Genomic DNA, 19,629 nt, shown 5'->3' on the forward strand with positions numbered 1-19,629 from the left:
GTAAGCTTAATTTCCAGACACTGGTATGGAAGATAGATTTACGATAGATTTCGATGAAAACAGACTGAAATTAAGACGATGATTGTGATGACGTTACAAGAGTGAAGTGGCATAGTATACACTGCTAATTAACAACACTCTTCAGGACCAGTATTGAATAGTTTCATATATTATAAAGAAAACACATGGTGACTAATAGAAATGAATGAACAAACTATAAAAAGCAGTTACTTACAGAAAATAAACTTTACAAAACCAACAAAAGGTGCACATGAACATAAAAACAAGAGAAACATTGTTAAAGGGCACAGTTAGATACCAATACGAAGGATGCCTCTTTAAGACCGTGTATTGCATATACAGTCCAGAGTTAGCTACGTTGAGTCATTTACATCGGTAAGGAAACACCTCATGAATATTTTCAACTGTTTAATACCTCCAACCCAGAATACCTATAAAAAATAAACTTCGGCTCAAGAATTTAACAAAATAATGGCCATATCTAGAGTGTATCGATACCAATGGAATTTTTGAAAATATATAATAATGTAGATATAATGGTATTTTCCCCATTTTTAGTAAAGTTACCGAACACAAGCATTTTGTAATACTTACTCTAAATTTCAATATATAAGGTCAGCCCCCTTTAACATATACTAACTCCAATAGAAAGTGCCCTAGCAAATTTCCTCAAGCATTGAGGGTAGAACGATATTCCAAATTTCTAACAACAATCTTAAGGTAATTAGGAAGTAACCGTACTTACAATCATAAATAACGAGACACAACAATCAGGAACGAGAGTTTCAAATTCTAGCGTCGCCATTATAACACTGTTAGCATGCAAGCAAAAAGACACATAAAAACATACATGTCTACATTATGTCACACAAACTTCATGAAAATAAGTCGAAGCTTCGACCTACAGACAGGAGTGTGTGATAGTGCATAATGGTTCCTGATGCTCTAAAGTTTCGACTGGAGGTATTTGGATACATGTTTAGAAGATTGCTTGTAAAATACCGCAAAATATGTCAATAATATATTTTAATGTTACCAGATCTCGTTAAATGTTTTAGCCAGACATATATTTGGGGGGTCATATATTACGTTTCTAATAATTCATCGCATTTACCTTTTGGGGTCAGTTTTAATGGTAATACTGGAATTCGAAAGGGAATCTGGGTGCAAGGAGTGTATTCGTTCTTATCGACAATATGTCTCCATCATACCTGAGGATTTCTGAATAGAAAGGTTTACAAAATTATTATATTAAGATATAAAATATGAATTTTGATTAAGACTCAGGATGACAAAAGCTTTTCTTGTTGCCACTATCTAACTTGATGACATTTAGAAACAGGACGTCATTGTCGAATCACTCAATCCTCATATATGAAACCAGTATGGTTGAAAAAGCTAGACTGAGTCTTCCCATTTACATCTGCCCATCATAATCATCAGTGAAAGAACACAAGCATTTTCTGATTGCACTATACTTAAATAAGCCTTTTCTCAAAGCTTCAGTGACTAATTCTGTGCAGACGCGAAGAGTTTTGTTGACTGACAAGTTTTCGTACTTTAACTTTTCGAAATGGGGGGGGGGGGCATATTTTGCTTTGAAACGTTGTTTCCTATTGATGCAAATAGCTACCTCGTTTTGAATATTCCTTATGGCAAAAGCTAGGAAGAGTTTTGCAGTTCAATCAAAACCATCGCCGTTGAAACGATAAGGCGACAGACGTATGACTTTATGTAGGAGATAAATGGATGTAGTGGACCAATTTTAATACAACGCCAAATATTTTTGTCGAGTTAATCACAACAAAACTTCTGGCAGCCAAGAACAAAATAAATAAATTCGACCTCGCCATACTAACATACACGCTGTAGCTCTATTGGTCATGTATGCTTATGCAGTTCAGAAATAACTGTGATCTTTCACTTCAATCATATTCCAACATAACATGACAAATGATATAGAAAGAGGTTAAATAGATCAATGAGAATTGTTAATTGGTTAGTAGTAGGACATTAGCAGGGAAACTGTTCTTTGAATATTGTTAAAACAAAATTGTTAATTTAGACAAAAAATGTACAAAATAGAAACAAACCAAAAATTTTGAAAATAAAATTTATTAAACTTGACATCTATTTACAATGGATGCACAGATACAGATTTTAATGCGAGTATCATACCTTGCAAGGCTAAAATATCACAGCCTTTACTTTCGTGAGATTGCCTGAACAATAATATCAATAAATATGTTTTATATAAGAAGGATATATTGCTTTGTATAAAAGTTATTGAGATTCTAAGATACTTAATGAGTACTTTTATCAGAAAATATACAAAATTAAAATTGAAACAAATTCTGAAATGCCTTCAATTTTGGAACTTGGAGGAAAATAAAAAAGATCACTTGATTTCTTTTCAAATAAACAAACGCCCAATTAACTTGCAAGAAGAGTTTGTAATTTCGTTACTTAAAACATTTTCACCAGCGGATTGTTAAATATTTTACTTAAATTGGACAATTATACATCTTGGACAAAAATTCCTCTAAAGTTCCTCAAGAGTTCCTGTTATTTTACACCATGTAGGACTTTAAAATTTATTGACATGACTGACATTTTTGCAGTTCCATTTACCAATGTTCGAATTTAAAGACCCAAAACTTGGCTTTCTTCCAACTAGTCAATTTTTCAAATATTTGTTTGAATACAGAGAGCCTTCTGACAAAAAGAGATATGTAGAACTAATAAATATTGTGTAGATTGGTGTGTAAAAGTGACAAATAATAAGCACCTACGATGACCTATTTATGATTCTACATTTAAATATCGATACAAAATCAGAGATCGAACTCTACTTATTCAAATGTTTATCATCACCATAAATCTTGAAACTACCACGGGATATCTCAGGATGATAAAATAATTTATAGCTTTCTTCGAGTATTATGCTGTGGCTTGGAAACAATCGTCATTTTTACCCGACGATAGACACCGTGTTTATGACTAAGGGAATCGACAAGTAATTAATTTGAATACTAACTTCGAAATCGACGCCGTAATAAAAGAATGTTTAGCATTGCAAAAAGAAAACAATCTTTCGAAATAAATTAACCTGCGCAAGAAAATTATTGATTAATTAAACACGAAACACGTGTAACTGAGTAACTTACTTCAGGAAAAGAAACACAAAGAAGCAATAATCTGACTCAGGATGAGACCCAATTAGAAATCTTACATGTCATGACTTCTGGCAAGTACGTCACAGACAAATCTTTCAGACGCAAATAACAAACAAGTATTTTATCTTATACACTGGACGTGTTCTCTATCTAACACTGAAACAATAGCTGACATAAAATACAGAAACTGACAAAATTAATATGATAGCGAATGTTATGCAAAAACAAATCATCCAAATTGTCAGTATTTGGCACACGTTACTTTGCTGCAGAATCCTTTTCGTCTTTTCATTCACCATGCTTTAAGTTGCATTTTATATGAAACTTAGCCTCGATAACTATTTAAACAATAAAGGGATTTGGAAAAGAATTTGCAAGTCACCATAGTTAACATGGATACATGAATTCCAACCATAATGATATGCATAGATTTATAACCTCATTTAATTTAACAAAACAACTCCTACAATTTATTGATTAGAATGTAAAATCTGTCCTTAAATCTTAACGTTCCAGGATACAAATACCGAGCTGCATGCATGAATATCCACTTAAAAAAAAAAGGAAAAGGAAAAATTGGATACTAAGAATGATGATAAAATTATTCGATAAAAAATTTATTACGGCCAATATTGTGCAGAAGCAAAAGCAACCGTGGAAGTTTGAACTTATGATGATTTGTGGATAAAATGATTTTAACAGGAACTAGCTGTTTTGCTTACAATAATCCTATTGTATATTGTGAGATACAGTTTTGAATAATCTAATAATTTAAAGAAAAAAGCCCCTGATTACTACTGTCTTGAGCCTAAACTTGTGTTCTCCTTGATGATTGACTATCAGAATTGGCACAGAATAAATGATTGGCTCCTAGCAGAGCCCATGGGAAGACTCTCTAGCTACTTATTCCGGACCATCCTGGTTTGGAAAAAGCAAGGTCATGCAGGTCAGAGGTCATGCAGGTCAAGGATATGCAGGTAAAGGGTCATATTCAGTGGTACACATAATAATTGGCCTGACCATCATCATAGTAGTAATAACTGGGTGAAGTGTAGGCTGAAAAGACAAGAAAAGAACTTGAGTGTTTGCTAGCAAAGTTTATTCAAAATTAATATAGCGCACAATAAATCCAAACTCGTTATTACTTGCAGTTTGTAGTTAATTCTCGGGCCGAGGTGATAAATCTCGGACCGAAGTGGAAAGAAAATCCCGGTATTGAAAATTCCGTTGCTAAATTTATGTGGTGCATGCATAATAAAACAGTGAGTAGTCAGGTGATGTGGAATGACATCGATTTTTTAAAAAATATTTTCGTCATTGACACAATAACCAAACATAAATCATCCAAGCATAGAGATTGGAATAATCAATATATAAGAGAATGTTGTGCTAATGGGGCAGTGGGATATAAAAGTTGATCTCTTGCTAGAAAACGTTGGCCTCTTTTCATAAAGCAAACAAAGAACCATTTAGCACATGTCTTATTTTTTCTTTCTGATTAAAATTGATATCGATGACTATGCGTTATTTTGATTTTTTGATGGCGTAAGATAGAAGCAATAAATTATATTCGATATACCTTTCGACGAAGAACATTTCTGAGGAATTGACACGTGATCTTGTGCACAATTTGTCAGATTTAATACTTAGTATTATGGAAAGGGGAAATTGACAGTTCTTTACTAATTAGGCCCATAATGCGTATAGTTATATTTAGTTACTTTTTGTGACACCATAATGTGATCAAAAGTGCAGCCGCAAAGCTGTCATGTACCTATTTAGTGTACAATCCATTACTTCGTTATTTCTTTATATATCATCCAAATACAAGTAATGTCGAAGATCAGGCAGTAAGGTCCTTTTGTAACGAATATAGATTCCATACCATCCCCTCTGTACAAGACAGAAAGGCAAATTCTACAAAAATTATTGTCTCATTGATTACCAGTATTTTCTAGACCGAAAATGCAGAAAGAAAGTATTTTTGTGATGACTGGATTGCAGAATATTTTTATTATTGGACGATGCGGTGAATGCATAAACTAAATGGAATACATCCCATAATTATCTAAATATAAGAATAAGAACTCGAAGATATACATCGACGTCAGATACGTCAATTACACTTTCTCTGAAATGCAAATTTAAATCTAAGAGTCTACATTCAATACACAGATGATATTAGAAATAATTTTACATTTGTAGCATTTAGGCATTTGGATATACATGGCTTACACTTTTTAATATTTTAATTCACGCCTAGGTCCAGTGTAACATAAAACTGTAGAAAGGATTACCCCGCCTCTGGTTTTGTTTATTCTTGCAAGGACATGATGTTCCATGGTTGGTAAACTGAAGGCCAGTCTTGCGTACTGGTCTATATTACACGTCCCTTGTTTGTCTTAGCATTGATCGACATATTATTATGCAGGTAATTGGAACCGTATTTGGATGTAAACTGTCTGAACTTTGTTGAATATTGTCTATTATTGTATATCGGTTTAGCTATAACAGTTTAGCTTTCGATAATGGATAATGTATGCCAATAAATCAAAACAAGACAAAAACGCGTTTTTTTTTTTCATACACTCGTCTTTCTATTTTTCTAGACGAATTTTTGTTGAACTATTAAAACTAAATTTTAAATAATGACAGTATTCCTTTCTGTTTTCACTTGAAATTATCATCCATATGTCCATTTATCTGTGACAATTCAGACAATATTTCAGAGGACTATTTATACATCGATCTGCGAAAATCTGAAGAGGGTGGAAGAAAACCCCAACTTAGTAATTTTGACTACAGTACTATGAATTAACAACATAAGCTTCTGTCGCTGTACGTGTTGTTTTCTGCACTGATAAGTCATTCAAGACCCAAGGACGAAATATTCATAAAATATTGAATTCAGTAAACGTCATGTGCATAAAAAGCCAATTTTCAAAATGAAATGAAACTAACATTAGTGAAATACAATGAATGCGCTGTGAAAGTGAAAATTCAACGTTGACTACTAGTGCGCAGATACGGTACGAAGCGTGAGATATATATATATACAATGTTTACAATACTTAAAAAAAATTAAAATACTTTTGTCTTTAAATGCAAGAAATACAAATTATTCATATTCGAAGCAATTAGGGACGTAAGGTTCCCATATATGATATAACGGTGCGCGACCAGAATTAGCAGTGGGAATTTCACACAACAGGGATTTAGTGAGTGATCCTAAATATCGGGAAAGATCTCACACAACAAACATTTTGGCACGTTTCATAAGCTCACACATCAAACATTTGGGCACATTTCATTATCTCACGAAAATATTACTCTCTATAAAGATAATTAAAATGCTGGACGGCCAAGAAACTATCGCAACCTGTCCTAATTTGGAACGAAATCCAGGTCAACTTAAAAACCGCCTATCACATGAAAACAAAAATAATGGGCAATCCAAGCATAAATGTCATTTTGTCTTGTATGTTCTAAGTGGATTAAGATTCATACACTGATAAAAGAAACAAATGGCTTTGACTGGCTTTTTATGATAAAACTTCTGAATGTTGTCTTTTCAAATGCAGATCTTATTTGATTTACTAACCATCGTAAAGTTTCAACACACTTTTCAACTGAAAATTTATCACAGTTAAGCTTTGATCGTATGATATCTTTTTCACGGAAAACATTTTTGTAGTGACTTGCTTGAAATACGAAAGTGATTTTGCACATGAAATATTCCCTCGATTTTAGTTACAAGTGATGTTCTGGTGAAAGACATGATAGTGACGGTGATCATGGTGATAATATTAATATGGATTTATTGATCTGTCTAGTGTAATTTTATTTTGCAATGTAAACTCTTTTTCATATTCCCGCCATATCATTTGATAATTTCACGAAAAATGGCGCAGAGTATTATACAACGAATCTCTGATGTACAAGGAATTCACGAAATAACCTCCCTCGTATCCCAGTCTTGGTCTGATGTAATATTACTCCTTGAAACTGGTGACAAATGTACACCATTTCTAGTAAAGCATTGTGTTGATTGATAGAGTCAATTAATGGATGATTGACAGTATTACCTCAGCTTCCAAATATGTTGATATTTATGTTTTAATAAAGATTATATCCAGAAAGTCATGATTTACTAAACGAAAATGAAAAACTACTTTGAGTACCAGTATGCCTGTGTCGGTTATATTTTCTTTTGTTAAAAAATTCCAGTCGAAAACCTTTTCCTTCACATTTTCAAGAAAATGACTTTCAGACATTGCACCCTTTCTCGCACCAGGTTAGGGAAACTATGAAAAATAATCACATATAATTGAAACCGATAGTGGAGTCTAATAAAGACTGCCTTCTGCCTTTTGCTGAACTGATAAAACTGGCACGCTTGCCTCCTGGCAATATTAACACTTATAGACCTGTCGTGTTTGCCTTCTGGAGGTAGCAACACTTATATGCCTGTCAAGTTTGCCTCCTGCAGTGGGCAACACATACTGGCCTGTCATTTTTGCCTCCTGCAGGAAACAACACATATAGACCTATCACCCTTGTCTCCTACAGGTGGCAACACTTACAGACCTGTCATGCTTGCCTCTTGGAAGTAGCTTATAGGTATGTCAAGCTGGCCTCCAGGGGCTAGTAACAGAAATACTTAAAGACCTTACAAGTTTACCTTCTGACAATATCAACAGTTATAAGCCTGTTAAACTTGCCTGCTGGGAGTGGGGGGTGGGGTGGTAACACATTTAGGCCCATCAAGTTTGCCTCCTGAAGGTAGCAACACATAACACCTATAGGCTTGTCACACTTGCCTCCTGGAGGTAGCAACACTTACAAGTCAGTCACGCTTGCTTTATGGAGGTAACAATTCCTTTAAGCCTCAAAACAGACAACAACGTTAAAGATGTAGGTTGTATCAGGGTCGTATTTATCTTGCAAACTTAAGACACGACCATTTCACCTTGCCGAAGAGAGAGAACTGGTAGATTTTTTACATATTCCTCTCTCTCTCTCTCTCTCTCTCTCTGCTTAAAAAAATGTGCACAATTTTTCTCACCCTCTCAGCCCGTATCTCGGATGGTATTTGGTAAAATAAAATCTGTCTTTAATAAATAGCAAGACAAATTCCAGTTTGATGCGAAATACCAGCCTTCTCAACAGAACTCAATGGTTAGAGCCAAAGCTTGCATTAACGGTAAGATATTCAAGACGGAAAACTACGTTGCATGAGACATTAAACCCGATAAAATAGGCGTATCTAGATATTAGTAAAAGCAATCGTCTGAGCAATACACTACCAATTATCGGATGCAAGTTGGTTAACGTGGAGATCAAGTGTTCATTGGTAATAGTCGGAAAAGATAGGTTGATATCCTGGTAACTCACCCCGGATTGGATATGAAGGTCCCCTATAACAACAAGAAAAAATAAAGAATTAAGTAAATAAGAACGGAGTTTACAAAATAATATATTTACATTGCTTTTTGTGTTCTATGTTTAATATACGCGCGATCAACCATGATCTGGAGTCGTTTTTGTCTTTGTTTCTTTTCAACAAGAAATCAATTGGTTTCAAATTAAAACGACATTGGAAATAAAAAGGTCAAATTAAGACAGACATTTTTTCTGGACACAGAACTATGTGGTGATTAAGTACAAAAGTAATAAATCACAAAATTAAACAGCAAGCTTAAGAAAAATAGGACAATCGAGAACAATGGACCTATAAAGCTAACGAAAGCACAGAAGTATGTTTATCTAAGATAGTTTATAATAAACGGCAAAGAAACGAAAATACAACAGGCACAAAGACTTCTTCAGATTTTGTCATAAAGATAATGGCACTCTAACAAGGAGTCCCAAAGTCCGTGAAAAATTGGACTTCGAAGGTAAAAATCTACAAAATACCCAGGTTTTATTAATTAAATTTATGAAAGTAAGAAATCATATTAAGAAATCAGATGTCAACAGAGATGGACAATTAAAACATTTTAATTAAAACAAACCCAAATGAGGCAAGCAAAAACTAAAAAAAAATGCAATTTATTTTTAGATAGAGAAAATTAATTGTAAAAAGCAACGAAAGTAAAAAAAAACATAAAATTAATTGTCTTTAGGAAAATACAACTTACTCGAGGATTTCTAGGACATTATATACTATGTGTTACTGGTTTATATGTATTGTATACTATCTGATTCTGATTTCTGTGTAATAAAAACTATCCGATACTGATTTCTGTGTAATAAATAATATCTGAAACTGATTTGTATGTATCAAATGATATCTGACACTGATTTTTATGTATTAAATATTATTTGACACCGATTTGTGTGTAATACATACTATCTGATGCTGATTTATATGCAATCAATACTATCTGATAGTGATATACGTATATTAAATACCGTCTGACACTGGAAATAATGTAATGTTGTTCGGATCTCATTATGAATCACATTAGTCAAGAAATGACATATTTTAAGTAAGTTTGAGATTTCTTTTACTAGCGATTCGAAGTGTTGTCATGACACAAATTGAGTCATACACATCTGAGATAGCCATGAATTTATCACAAAAAGTTACAAGTAGAATAGGATGGGCTTACAGGCCAGTTAGTGGTGTGAATAATCACTCTGAGTGGCCAACGATAGATCCTTTACAACATAACGATTGTACTTGTTTATAAATCAAGTCAAACTGCAAGCAACAAAGATCCAGATATGCCGTTGCCTAATGCGCTGGCAGATCATGGTCCATTTAGTTTTGTTGTACTGATTACTCCTAACAAACTGCACAGACCCAGATGTGCCAGCGCTCTTTACGACGGCAGATGTGGGTCTGTGCAGTTTTGTAGTTGGTCTTGTCTTATAAGCGAGTGCAACGGTAGAATGGGTATTTATCCGTAAAAGAGATTGCTACCTGATGACAAGCTACAGGCATGCAGGACTATATCGTAATTAGTCATGAAGAACATTGTATTGTAACGCGGTTATGAGGAGGAGAAAAAAACAGGTTTGCAAGATTACAACATGACGTATCCCTGTAAACAATCTTTTCGTAATATCGGTAAATTTTCGACACAATGAATGTCCAAATTATCGACTACCCGTTGACAGAATACGGTCTCAAACATTTCATCAGGTATTCAGTTGACTGTAAATGTGCAAATAAGAAAAAAGGAGCTAGGATTGCTCATATCAATGCAAAGTTTTAAAAGTATCTGTTAAGGACATCAATGCAAAGTTTGAAAAGTATATGTTAAGGACATCAATGTAAAGTTTGAAAACTATCTATTAAGGATAAATATTTTGTACTGTAAAATTGGGTGCAGGTGAGGAGAATCAGATTTTGATGGAATAACTTACCAATCCGCAGCGGGTGCAGCAGGCATCGTTGTATAATGATGAACCACTGGTGGTGCTGCGACAGGAGCTGGGGTGGTGTAATGGTGGTGATGAACCGACTGTGCTGCTGGTCTTGGAGCCTGTGGATAAAAACGCTTCCCGTATTTTTTAAAAACCCTAACGAATCCCTTTTTTACTGTTTTATTACACATACATAATATCATGACATAATGCGAAAACATCTATTAGATGAGTTATTAAAGTCAAACATTTTTTCTATTTTCTCCTATGATGTTAAAAAATAAGAATGATATAAAGCTTGTTGTAATGCGTGAATAAGATTGCCAAGTCTTCAAACAGAAAGAAATGTTTTCAATGTGTATTATAAATCCGTAATCTTTAAAGATTTGTATTATACATATTTACTTCTTCACTAAAAGAAATCTATACGGCTATCAAACTGTGTCCTTAAGTGTCTAAGGTCGTCTGTTTGTATGTTATATCTCACGGGCAATATAGCCGTCTTTTTCAAGAAACACAATATGGCAAGAAAGATGTATGATATAAATATGTAAGATTTAAAGATGAACCTGAGGTATAAAAATAGGATTAACTCGGGTGTGTCATTTTACGTACACTTTGATTGATCGATTTTATGCCTCATTGTTTTAATTGTGAGGCACGGTTTCCCGCCTGTAAGTCTCCAATCATTAGGTTTTAAAATCCTATCTTTAATGAGACTTACTGCCTTTTCTTTTAAAGATCAGAAATTCATTAGTACTTATTATACCAAAACTACGTCTAATGTCTTGATACGCGATACAGACAACTCTAATAAATATTAGTGTAAAATTTTCTTTGCACGATATGCTAATGTACAGCTGAATTTATAAATTCTTAGATATTACGAGTGCATTATCTAAATGGAAAAAAGCAACAACAAAAAATTAAATAATCACACACACACACACATACCAAACAAAAAGAAAACCTAAATAAATAAAACTTGAGGGAAAGTTGTGAATATCCTACAAAAATTTTCAAACTCTTGAGAATATTGGGAAACCTTTAAGAAGTGCTTCTTTAGACGCCTTGTTAGCTAACGTTTTAATAAGATGTGTTTTTCTGTATACATTCATTCTAGTCTTAGCCAACGGAAGAGACTAATTTTATAAACCTGTTTGATAAATGAGCAAAATCATCATAAGATCCAAGAAAGGTAATGTACACATCATACTTTACTCGGGTATTGAGGATGAATCATACGGTTACACACACACACACACACACACACACACTGTAAGTATATATATATATATATATAAAGAAATCTGAAATGTAAATGAACCTGAGATAGTAATTAGGCCAATATTCTTTCTACTAATGAATGAACTTTGCATCATATACAGAATCTAGGAAGATAAGTGACAAAAGTCGTGAAAAGTCTTATTTGTTGCATTAGTCATGAAAAGTTAGGGTAGGTTCACAAAAAGCTCATTACACCGTGTTGTGATTCCGTTGCACAGATCTGCCTCATAAATTAGTAAATTTAGTCAATATAATCACGTATGGGTCAAGGTGACGTCTTGTAATATTTGCTTTTTCTGTTTCTCATCTTTGAAAATGACGACAAACATGATGATGAGAGCTGTTCTTGGTCTTTTTATTTTAAAAGAATATTTAAGTAAACTGGGGAATACTTCTAGAGGCGATCTGTACAAGCGTCAATATAGAAGCTAACTGAAACATACTTCTACCGGAAGGTAACGTGACGTTGTTGGAAAACTCCCGGGAAGTGAACTCAGCATCATTTGTTGCATTACCATCTGGTGCATCTGTGCATTTTGCATCATCATCATCTCCATAAAATCTGCAACAACACCATCAACACCAGTACACCATCACCATATTAAACACGTGCACCCTACCATATATACGGTTATAACGGATGAGTATTAATTAAATTATTTATGTTGGTATATTTTTTATGAGTTGGCAAATAATATTGCTTTGGTACTTAAAGTCGTGGATGTATTTTCATGGGAATGGTCCATTTTGTTCATGCATAGATTGTCAGAAGTTGGCTGCAAAATTTGTGGATTGAGATAACTTTAAAAACCACCATTATTTTTCACTAGTTATGAATGCAAATTTATGTTATTTCCAGCTTGTTCCTTAAATGCTTGACATTTTATCATAAAATAATTGTATACGTTTTGAGTTTTTGTTCCTTCACAGATACATTACAATAACTATTGCGACGTTTAGATTTCTCACACGGAACAATGTTTCATTGTTATTTGAACGAATGTTCCTAAAAGTTACTTATAAAGAATGTTAAGCTTGGTTTCTTTCAGCAATTTTTCCGAATGATATTTGTAATGATGTTTGCATGTTATAAAGTTTTACCGCAGCTTAGGCCACATCAACAGAGCTGTCGTGAATCTTGTTAAGGCTATCTATTTACTTTAAAGGTTATACCAATATGGTACAGCGTCGATAATTAACAATCAACAAAAAATGAATAGATTCGCTACAGTTATGGTATTATATCCGATATAAGTATATGAAGGCTATTATGCGACTTCAGGTCATGAATATTAACGAAGAATGATAAGGTATCCACACTACACCGTTTCATTCGTCATCCGTATTGATCAAAGCCAAATCTTTGAACATTAATAAACAGAGAGACGTTTGATGCATCAAAGAAAAAAATATAAAATATATTTTATGAATTGCTCATTTCTACAAGACAATGCCACCACCAAATAAGCAAAAACAGTCACAGCTCTTACACCAAAATCTGAAAAAACAAATCAGTAAGTCAAACTCCAAATTGCAAACAATACGTCCTATCTGTGTGAATGTACACGCCATTAAATGCTGAGTCCGGTTTTAGCTGCTTCAAACAGTGGCCGTGTAGGCGTATTTCACCAGCAGCTTAAAAAAGCTGTCAAGTACTCTGTTTCTTAAACAGATTATTTAAGAAGGTAAAAAAATTTCTTTTGGACTCGAAAAGTGCATTATACAAAAGGTCGTGATAATTCTAAAATTAAGTAATATCAACATTTCATACACTAATGAATGAATGAACTGGACAGTTAAAGTCAAAATAAATCAACGGTAAATATTATACCTGTAGATTCTAAATACTGACATTTGGAGTAGTTGTTTGCACTTTGGCAGAAGAACAAAAAGGTATCAACAAAACATAACGTTGCTTATGTACCGATTCCGTCATGGCCATGCCTCCCATAATGGGCATGGCGCTTTTCAACATCATTTGCTGCATTACAAGTTGATGCATTTGTGCATTCTGCATCATCATCATCTCCATAAAATCTGGAAAAGATTTGAGGACACTTGTCAGGATTTGGACGCAACCAGACAAGTGAAATTTGCTATCCAATCATGAGACTGGCCCATCTAAGAACAATAGCCACTTTTGTACAATGCCGTCGTCAGCTGCATAATGTGACGCATCCATGATTGGTTTCTCAGGTAATCGTAATTATCCACACAGTTCGGCGAAAGAAATTACACATCCGTTTTAGTTTTAAACGACGTCAACACAATACATAATGGTGCTGCTGCAATTCAAACTACTGTTAGCAACCTGTATATGCATGTTTCTTGTTTACGGTACAGATACATATCAAGGTTAAATCCTGCCTGGAAAAGTACAGTAAAGTGCCTCGACCAGGAACACAGCAAGGCGGCAGGCCCTAGTTGATCTAATGGTAGAGGTTGAACCGGCACTATTAACACATTTACCCCTAGCGACGAGTTAACGTGGCAGCAGGTAGTAGAATACTGCCGAGCTCTGTAGCGTCATGGTCATGCATGATACACTAAAGTGTGTGGTATTATAGAAAGGTAGACAGATGTAGCTATGCAGTGATACCAAATAATCTGGAATATCTAGTTGCACTACAAATTAGAGATTCAAAAAACTCATTTTTTGAACCCGATTTTTTTCTACCCAAAATCGCTAGTGGTCGGAATCCGATTTTGTGTCCGGATTTTAGACTTTTTGGTCTCAGATCTAAAGCAAACCAGTATGAACTACAAACAGACAGATGAAACTTTGCAAACAGTAGGATAAGATGGGCATTTGGTATAAAGAGTGGTCTCGATACAAGAATAATGGCTCCGTTTAGCTATAAATTTTTTATTTAAAAAATCCAACTTTTACCCTTCTGCTCATGCGCGAGCCAAATAGCCAATGAAAAATGATGTTTCTAACACAACTAGGCAGTATATTATTGAAAGATCACCTGGGATTTGGTGTTTTCGGATCTATACAGAAATAGCTTTCTAAATGTGCTTCCTACTCGATTTTCAGGCGAAAATGACAAAAACCTCCAGGGTTTAATGTGTTAATGTCAGTAACCTATGAGATACCGCGGCTCTTTAATATTTATCATGAAGTAAAGAACATCGAGCTGTACTATATAGTACATTTTAAAGACGGCAAATACTAAGGTAATTAATGAAAACATGTTACTGGATATTTTTAATGGAGAGTTAAAAATGAAAAGCATTAGATTTTTAATTAGAAAAATCACCCACTCACCCCCAATCAACCCCCAACCCCACTCCCCAACCCAATAAAATTTTAAAATAAAAGTAGTTGTAGATATCTATATAACATTTACATACTGCACAGACTGAAAATATAATAAGACATACCTGCTTTTCCGAACATTTGTCTTGAATTATCGTTTTGGTTCGGAACAAGGTTCTGAAAAATTGGATGTGGAATCTGCTGTATGATATGCTGAGGAGCCTGTGGCGCTGTGATTATCATCGGCTGGGCGGGGGCTTGCATAGTCACTTGCGGTGGAGGTATGAATGTCGTTTGTGGGGCTGCAGGAGCTTGTGGCGGGTTTTGTAATGGTGGTAAATGATATGGCTTCGGCGTGGCAACTCGGTGGATTATTTCATGTTTTACGTGTGACATATCTGTAAATAGACGTAAGAATTAATTATGATAGAGTAAAATATGCAAATAGTGAACACAAAACTCTGCATATATTTATGATAAATGTGATATGTTCTGTTACGTTGATATGGATACCAAACAGTACAGGAGAGTACAAATCTGAACACACACAATAGCGGAGTTCTTATATATTTATAATTTACAAATGAAGGTACAAACTTAAACCTAAACAGTGTGTGTTTGTGTGCGTGTGCGTGTGTGTGTGACAGTTGGATTTTTCAATTAGCTTTAACAATTGTTTTAACCATATCGCTACGATATCTGCAGTGTGGCAGTTAACAATAATGTCTAGCACTGGAGCATCATGTTGCAGACATGTAGCATCGTGTCCCACCCAGTCACATTATCCTGACACCAGTCCTAACACAAACCTCTTAATGTTGTGCCTATCGAGGCAGCTGTAAGTACTTTTTTAAAAAATAATTATTTTGTATGGCTTGGTCAGGGTTCGAACCCACGACTTCCTGCATCCCAGGCGGACGCTCTAACCACTTAGGAGCGGTGAACTCTTTTTTTTTTTTGTATTATTGAATATGGCCTTTAAGAAATTGTGTAGTTTTATCGTGTTTTGTGTGTCTCATTAGTAATTTGAGGTCAAATGAAACACACCAATACAATACACTTGTAGAAGAAAATAGCAGTTTTCTCCTGGGTCGGAAACTGTGAGGCTGTTCCTCAGTCAACCAGAGATCATAACTTGATGGTATTAGACAAACCAAGCCCGTTTAATATTTTAACAAAATCTAACTCGTTTCCCTGAAATTTAATTGTTGCCAACCATATGATTTGAGTCTTTCTCAAGCCATAACTAGTTCTTAATCTGAAAGAATCTGATATACCCATCTAGCTCCTCTCCATTGAACTACAGTCATCAAGATTATAACAATCAAGAAGGTTATTTAGCAGCGAAGTGACTACTTATTGCTTTAGCCTCCATTAATGGCCACCAGGTCAAGCGTTTTAGCTGGATGTATTTTGATGATCCAATGTGTCATAAAACTGTTTCTGAATCATTACTTTCTTCAACTGTAGCACACAAAAACAAAGATGAGGTTTGATATTGTATACTTAAGTAAATACGCAGTAACAGAATCAACTGGGGCTAAAACGCACTTGTAATTGCAGTATTTGATTTCTAACTTTTCAATTATGACAAAAGAGTTTGATTGTAACAGGATATACCATGTTCTTTTGTTTTGAATTGGTTTCATGCCCTAAGATTCTTCTGTTTCTAACACTCACAGCATAACAATGAAGAAATAGCATGACACAGAAGAAATACGAGAGCAGTTTCATTGTCATTTATGACTTTTGTAGTTTAAGTTTAAAAGGGTGAAGACACTTTTGACCAGCGATAGCGTTGGAACGTATATATCCAGTAACGAGAGCAATTCCAGTGTCATTTACGACTATTGTAGTTTAAGTTTAAAAGGGTGAGTCACTTTTTACCAGCGATAGCGATTGAACGTATATATCCAGTTGCGAGAGCAGTTCCAGTATCATTTACGACTATTGTAGTTTAAGTTTAAATGGGTGAAGTCACTTTTACCAGCGATAGCGTTGGAACGTATATATCCAGTAACGAGAGCAATTCCAGTATCATTTACGACTATTGTAGTTTAAGTTTACAAGGGTGACGTCTTTTTAAACAGAGAAAACATTTGACCGTATATATACAATAGAGATAGTCTTCACAGCTATAACCTTTCTTACACTCGAAACATGTGTAACCAGGGACGTCATTTCAACTTTTTTCGGGGGGTGGGGGGGCAAAACTTGATTGGGGGGAGGGCAAAACATGATGGGGAGGGCAAAACTTGACGGGATTGTTAATTTTCGTATATAGGATACAGCACAATTTTACAGCACATACAAATTGGGGGTGGGGAAATGCCCCCTGCCCTCCCCAAATGACGTCCCTGTATGTAACCCAAAAATAGTGATACCTAAATATATATACACCTGTTCAACAAATTATTAGCTTTATGACACAATTTCACTTTATTTTGTGTTGATGTTATTCTATTAAATAAACTCTCTCTCTCTCTCTCTCTCTCGTGTTAATTTCATTTTGGCAACATCACTTCTTATAGCCCGTCGATAACGTAATAATCACAGCGGTACACAGCTATTCCTCTGATGGAGCGTATAGCACCATGGATTGAATCTAAAAGTACACGGGTAATTAGTGTATGTACTTAATTTAAATCTGCATCGATGCGAAACACAAACATAGATGATAAGCAAGACAATAATCCATACCTATTAAGATCTGTATGCAGATCATTTATAACTATAACTTGTTCTGCAATACCAGTCTGGAGATGTTATTGAGATCATTGTAAGCGTTCCACAAAAGCACAGTAATTTACCTAACCTCTCCGTAACACCTCTACTGCTCTCATCTCCGCTACACGAGGGAAAGTAAACACCTACTGCGCTAACTTACCAAAGCAACAGCAATTTGTGTTTGTGGTATATATTACCCGATTCTTTTCATCACATTCAAGCATTGGTTCACTAAACGCACTTCATTACAAAAAAAAATTCAATGAATTTTTATCACGTACTGTGGTGATTTCACCAAATGTATGCAGTGATAAAAAATGTGTGTGACCAATGTGATAGAGCTGTGTTTACTATGTGGACATGGACAGTAACTAAGTTTCATGTTTCTGTCTCAGTCAGCATTTTAGTAAAAGTGTAGAAATGGGGAAGAAATTAGTAACTGACCATGCCATTAAACATGAAACCAAGCTGTGATATATAAGATGTCATCAGAGAGAGAAACATACGTTTAACCTGTTTCATCCCTGAACCTGAAACGCTTTTAAAAGATAAAGCAAAATCAAAAGAAACCAAGAAATGTTTTTATGTAACTTTTGACCTTGATGATAGGATCCTAAATATGAAATGTGACACAATGTATAGTGACAATATACAATTTTTCCATTTTTCAATCATTTACGCTGCAATACGAAAGGAAAAAAGTTACAGAAGCGTAAAATATTGGTATGTGTAATTGTGTACATTACAAAGAAGACGATATTCATCCCTTAACCTCAGATGACTCTAAAGTTATGTAATGAAAAGGAGAGTATGAAGCAAAACTTAAAATATTTTCACGCGATGTTAGGCTTAACCATGAAGAAGTGACCCTTTCTCCCATCCCCGTGACATGTGTCATACCTGCTATTGGGGATTCATAACCATTCCAAGTTTTACCTCCTTATATCGAAGAGTTCGTAAATTATTGAGAGGAAAGGAAAAGGTATCAATAACTGTGGCCTTGAAGATAGAAGCCCTCATCAAACTCAGCATTAAACATATTTTTTTCTTCATTGTTGCATTAGAAGGGTGATCCAATTAACCAGAGGAGGAAGAAAAATTAATTCTTTGCTTGTTAATATACTGACTTGAACCAGAGCTAGGTACCTGTACCTATGCACTCCTTCAATATTAGACACTTAACTCTATTAGTAAAATTGTTTTGCAACCCTCCCATAAAACAATCTCCGTAGAAAATCAGCATTCGGCAACTTTATAAACAACGTTCCCTCTAAGCTGCGCGCGCGCGGCAGCCCAGCTGCTGAGACTGACCCGCGCAGCTGAATTGTTCTCCGCGCAGCAGATCAAAATTACCAAATATTCAATCCAGCATGAATGCTCTCAAGTCACCGTAATGCTTGCACAATGCATCGCGCAGCGCGCGCACATCTGCCATTCTCTTAGAGGGAACGTTGTTTATAAATAGCAATATTCGATTTTCGTCTATGTACATCATTTTAGTTATAATTAAACATCAAACCTCAGTTGGATTGTACGCACAAGTGGAGAAATTTACAGAATATGTGCCAAGCCTCCATAATAGTTTAGCCTCAACCTAACAGATTAAAAAGGATCGGTTAAAGACTCCACGAACATTTGTCTGATTCATAAAATGACTCATGCAATTCATAAAATGACTCAGACATGGTACATCACATAATACTGCATTTTCCACTAAATTCTGCCAGATCTAATCAGGCATTTGTTACCAATTCATGGATGCATAAGACAATCTCATACCAA

The 19,629-nt window shown here is 34.8% G+C and overlaps 1 protein-coding gene across 9 annotated transcripts in view; it reads right to left on the reverse strand.

Moving 5' to 3' along the window:
• LOC149791563 (uncharacterized) overlaps positions 1–19,629 on the reverse strand; it is a 119,506-nt gene that overhangs the window by 43,851 nt on the left and 56,026 nt on the right. For 7 of the 9 annotated variants that reach the window (XM_089970095.1, XM_089970098.1, XM_089970102.1 and 4 more), the window contains 4 exons: positions 15,246–15,518; positions 12,302–12,420; positions 10,572–10,690; positions 8,592–8,614 (listed from right to left, as the gene is read on the reverse strand). In XM_089970095.1, the coding sequence (XP_089826221.1) occupies positions 8,592–8,614; positions 10,572–10,690; positions 12,302–12,420; positions 15,246–15,518 (534 nt within the window). Of the gene's footprint in view, positions 1–8,591; positions 8,615–10,571; positions 10,691–12,301; positions 12,421–13,782; positions 13,896–15,245; positions 15,519–19,629 lie in introns of all 9 variants that reach the window. The other 2 variants (XM_089970097.1, XM_089970096.1) reach the window with 2 other exon arrangements.

Source organism: Sinohyriopsis cumingii, chromosome 9 (assembly GCF_028554795.1).
Source record: "Sinohyriopsis cumingii isolate HCF-2022 chromosome 9, ASM2855479v2, whole genome shotgun sequence".
Taxonomy (NCBI): Eukaryota; Metazoa; Mollusca; class Bivalvia; order Unionida; family Unionidae; genus Sinohyriopsis; species Sinohyriopsis cumingii.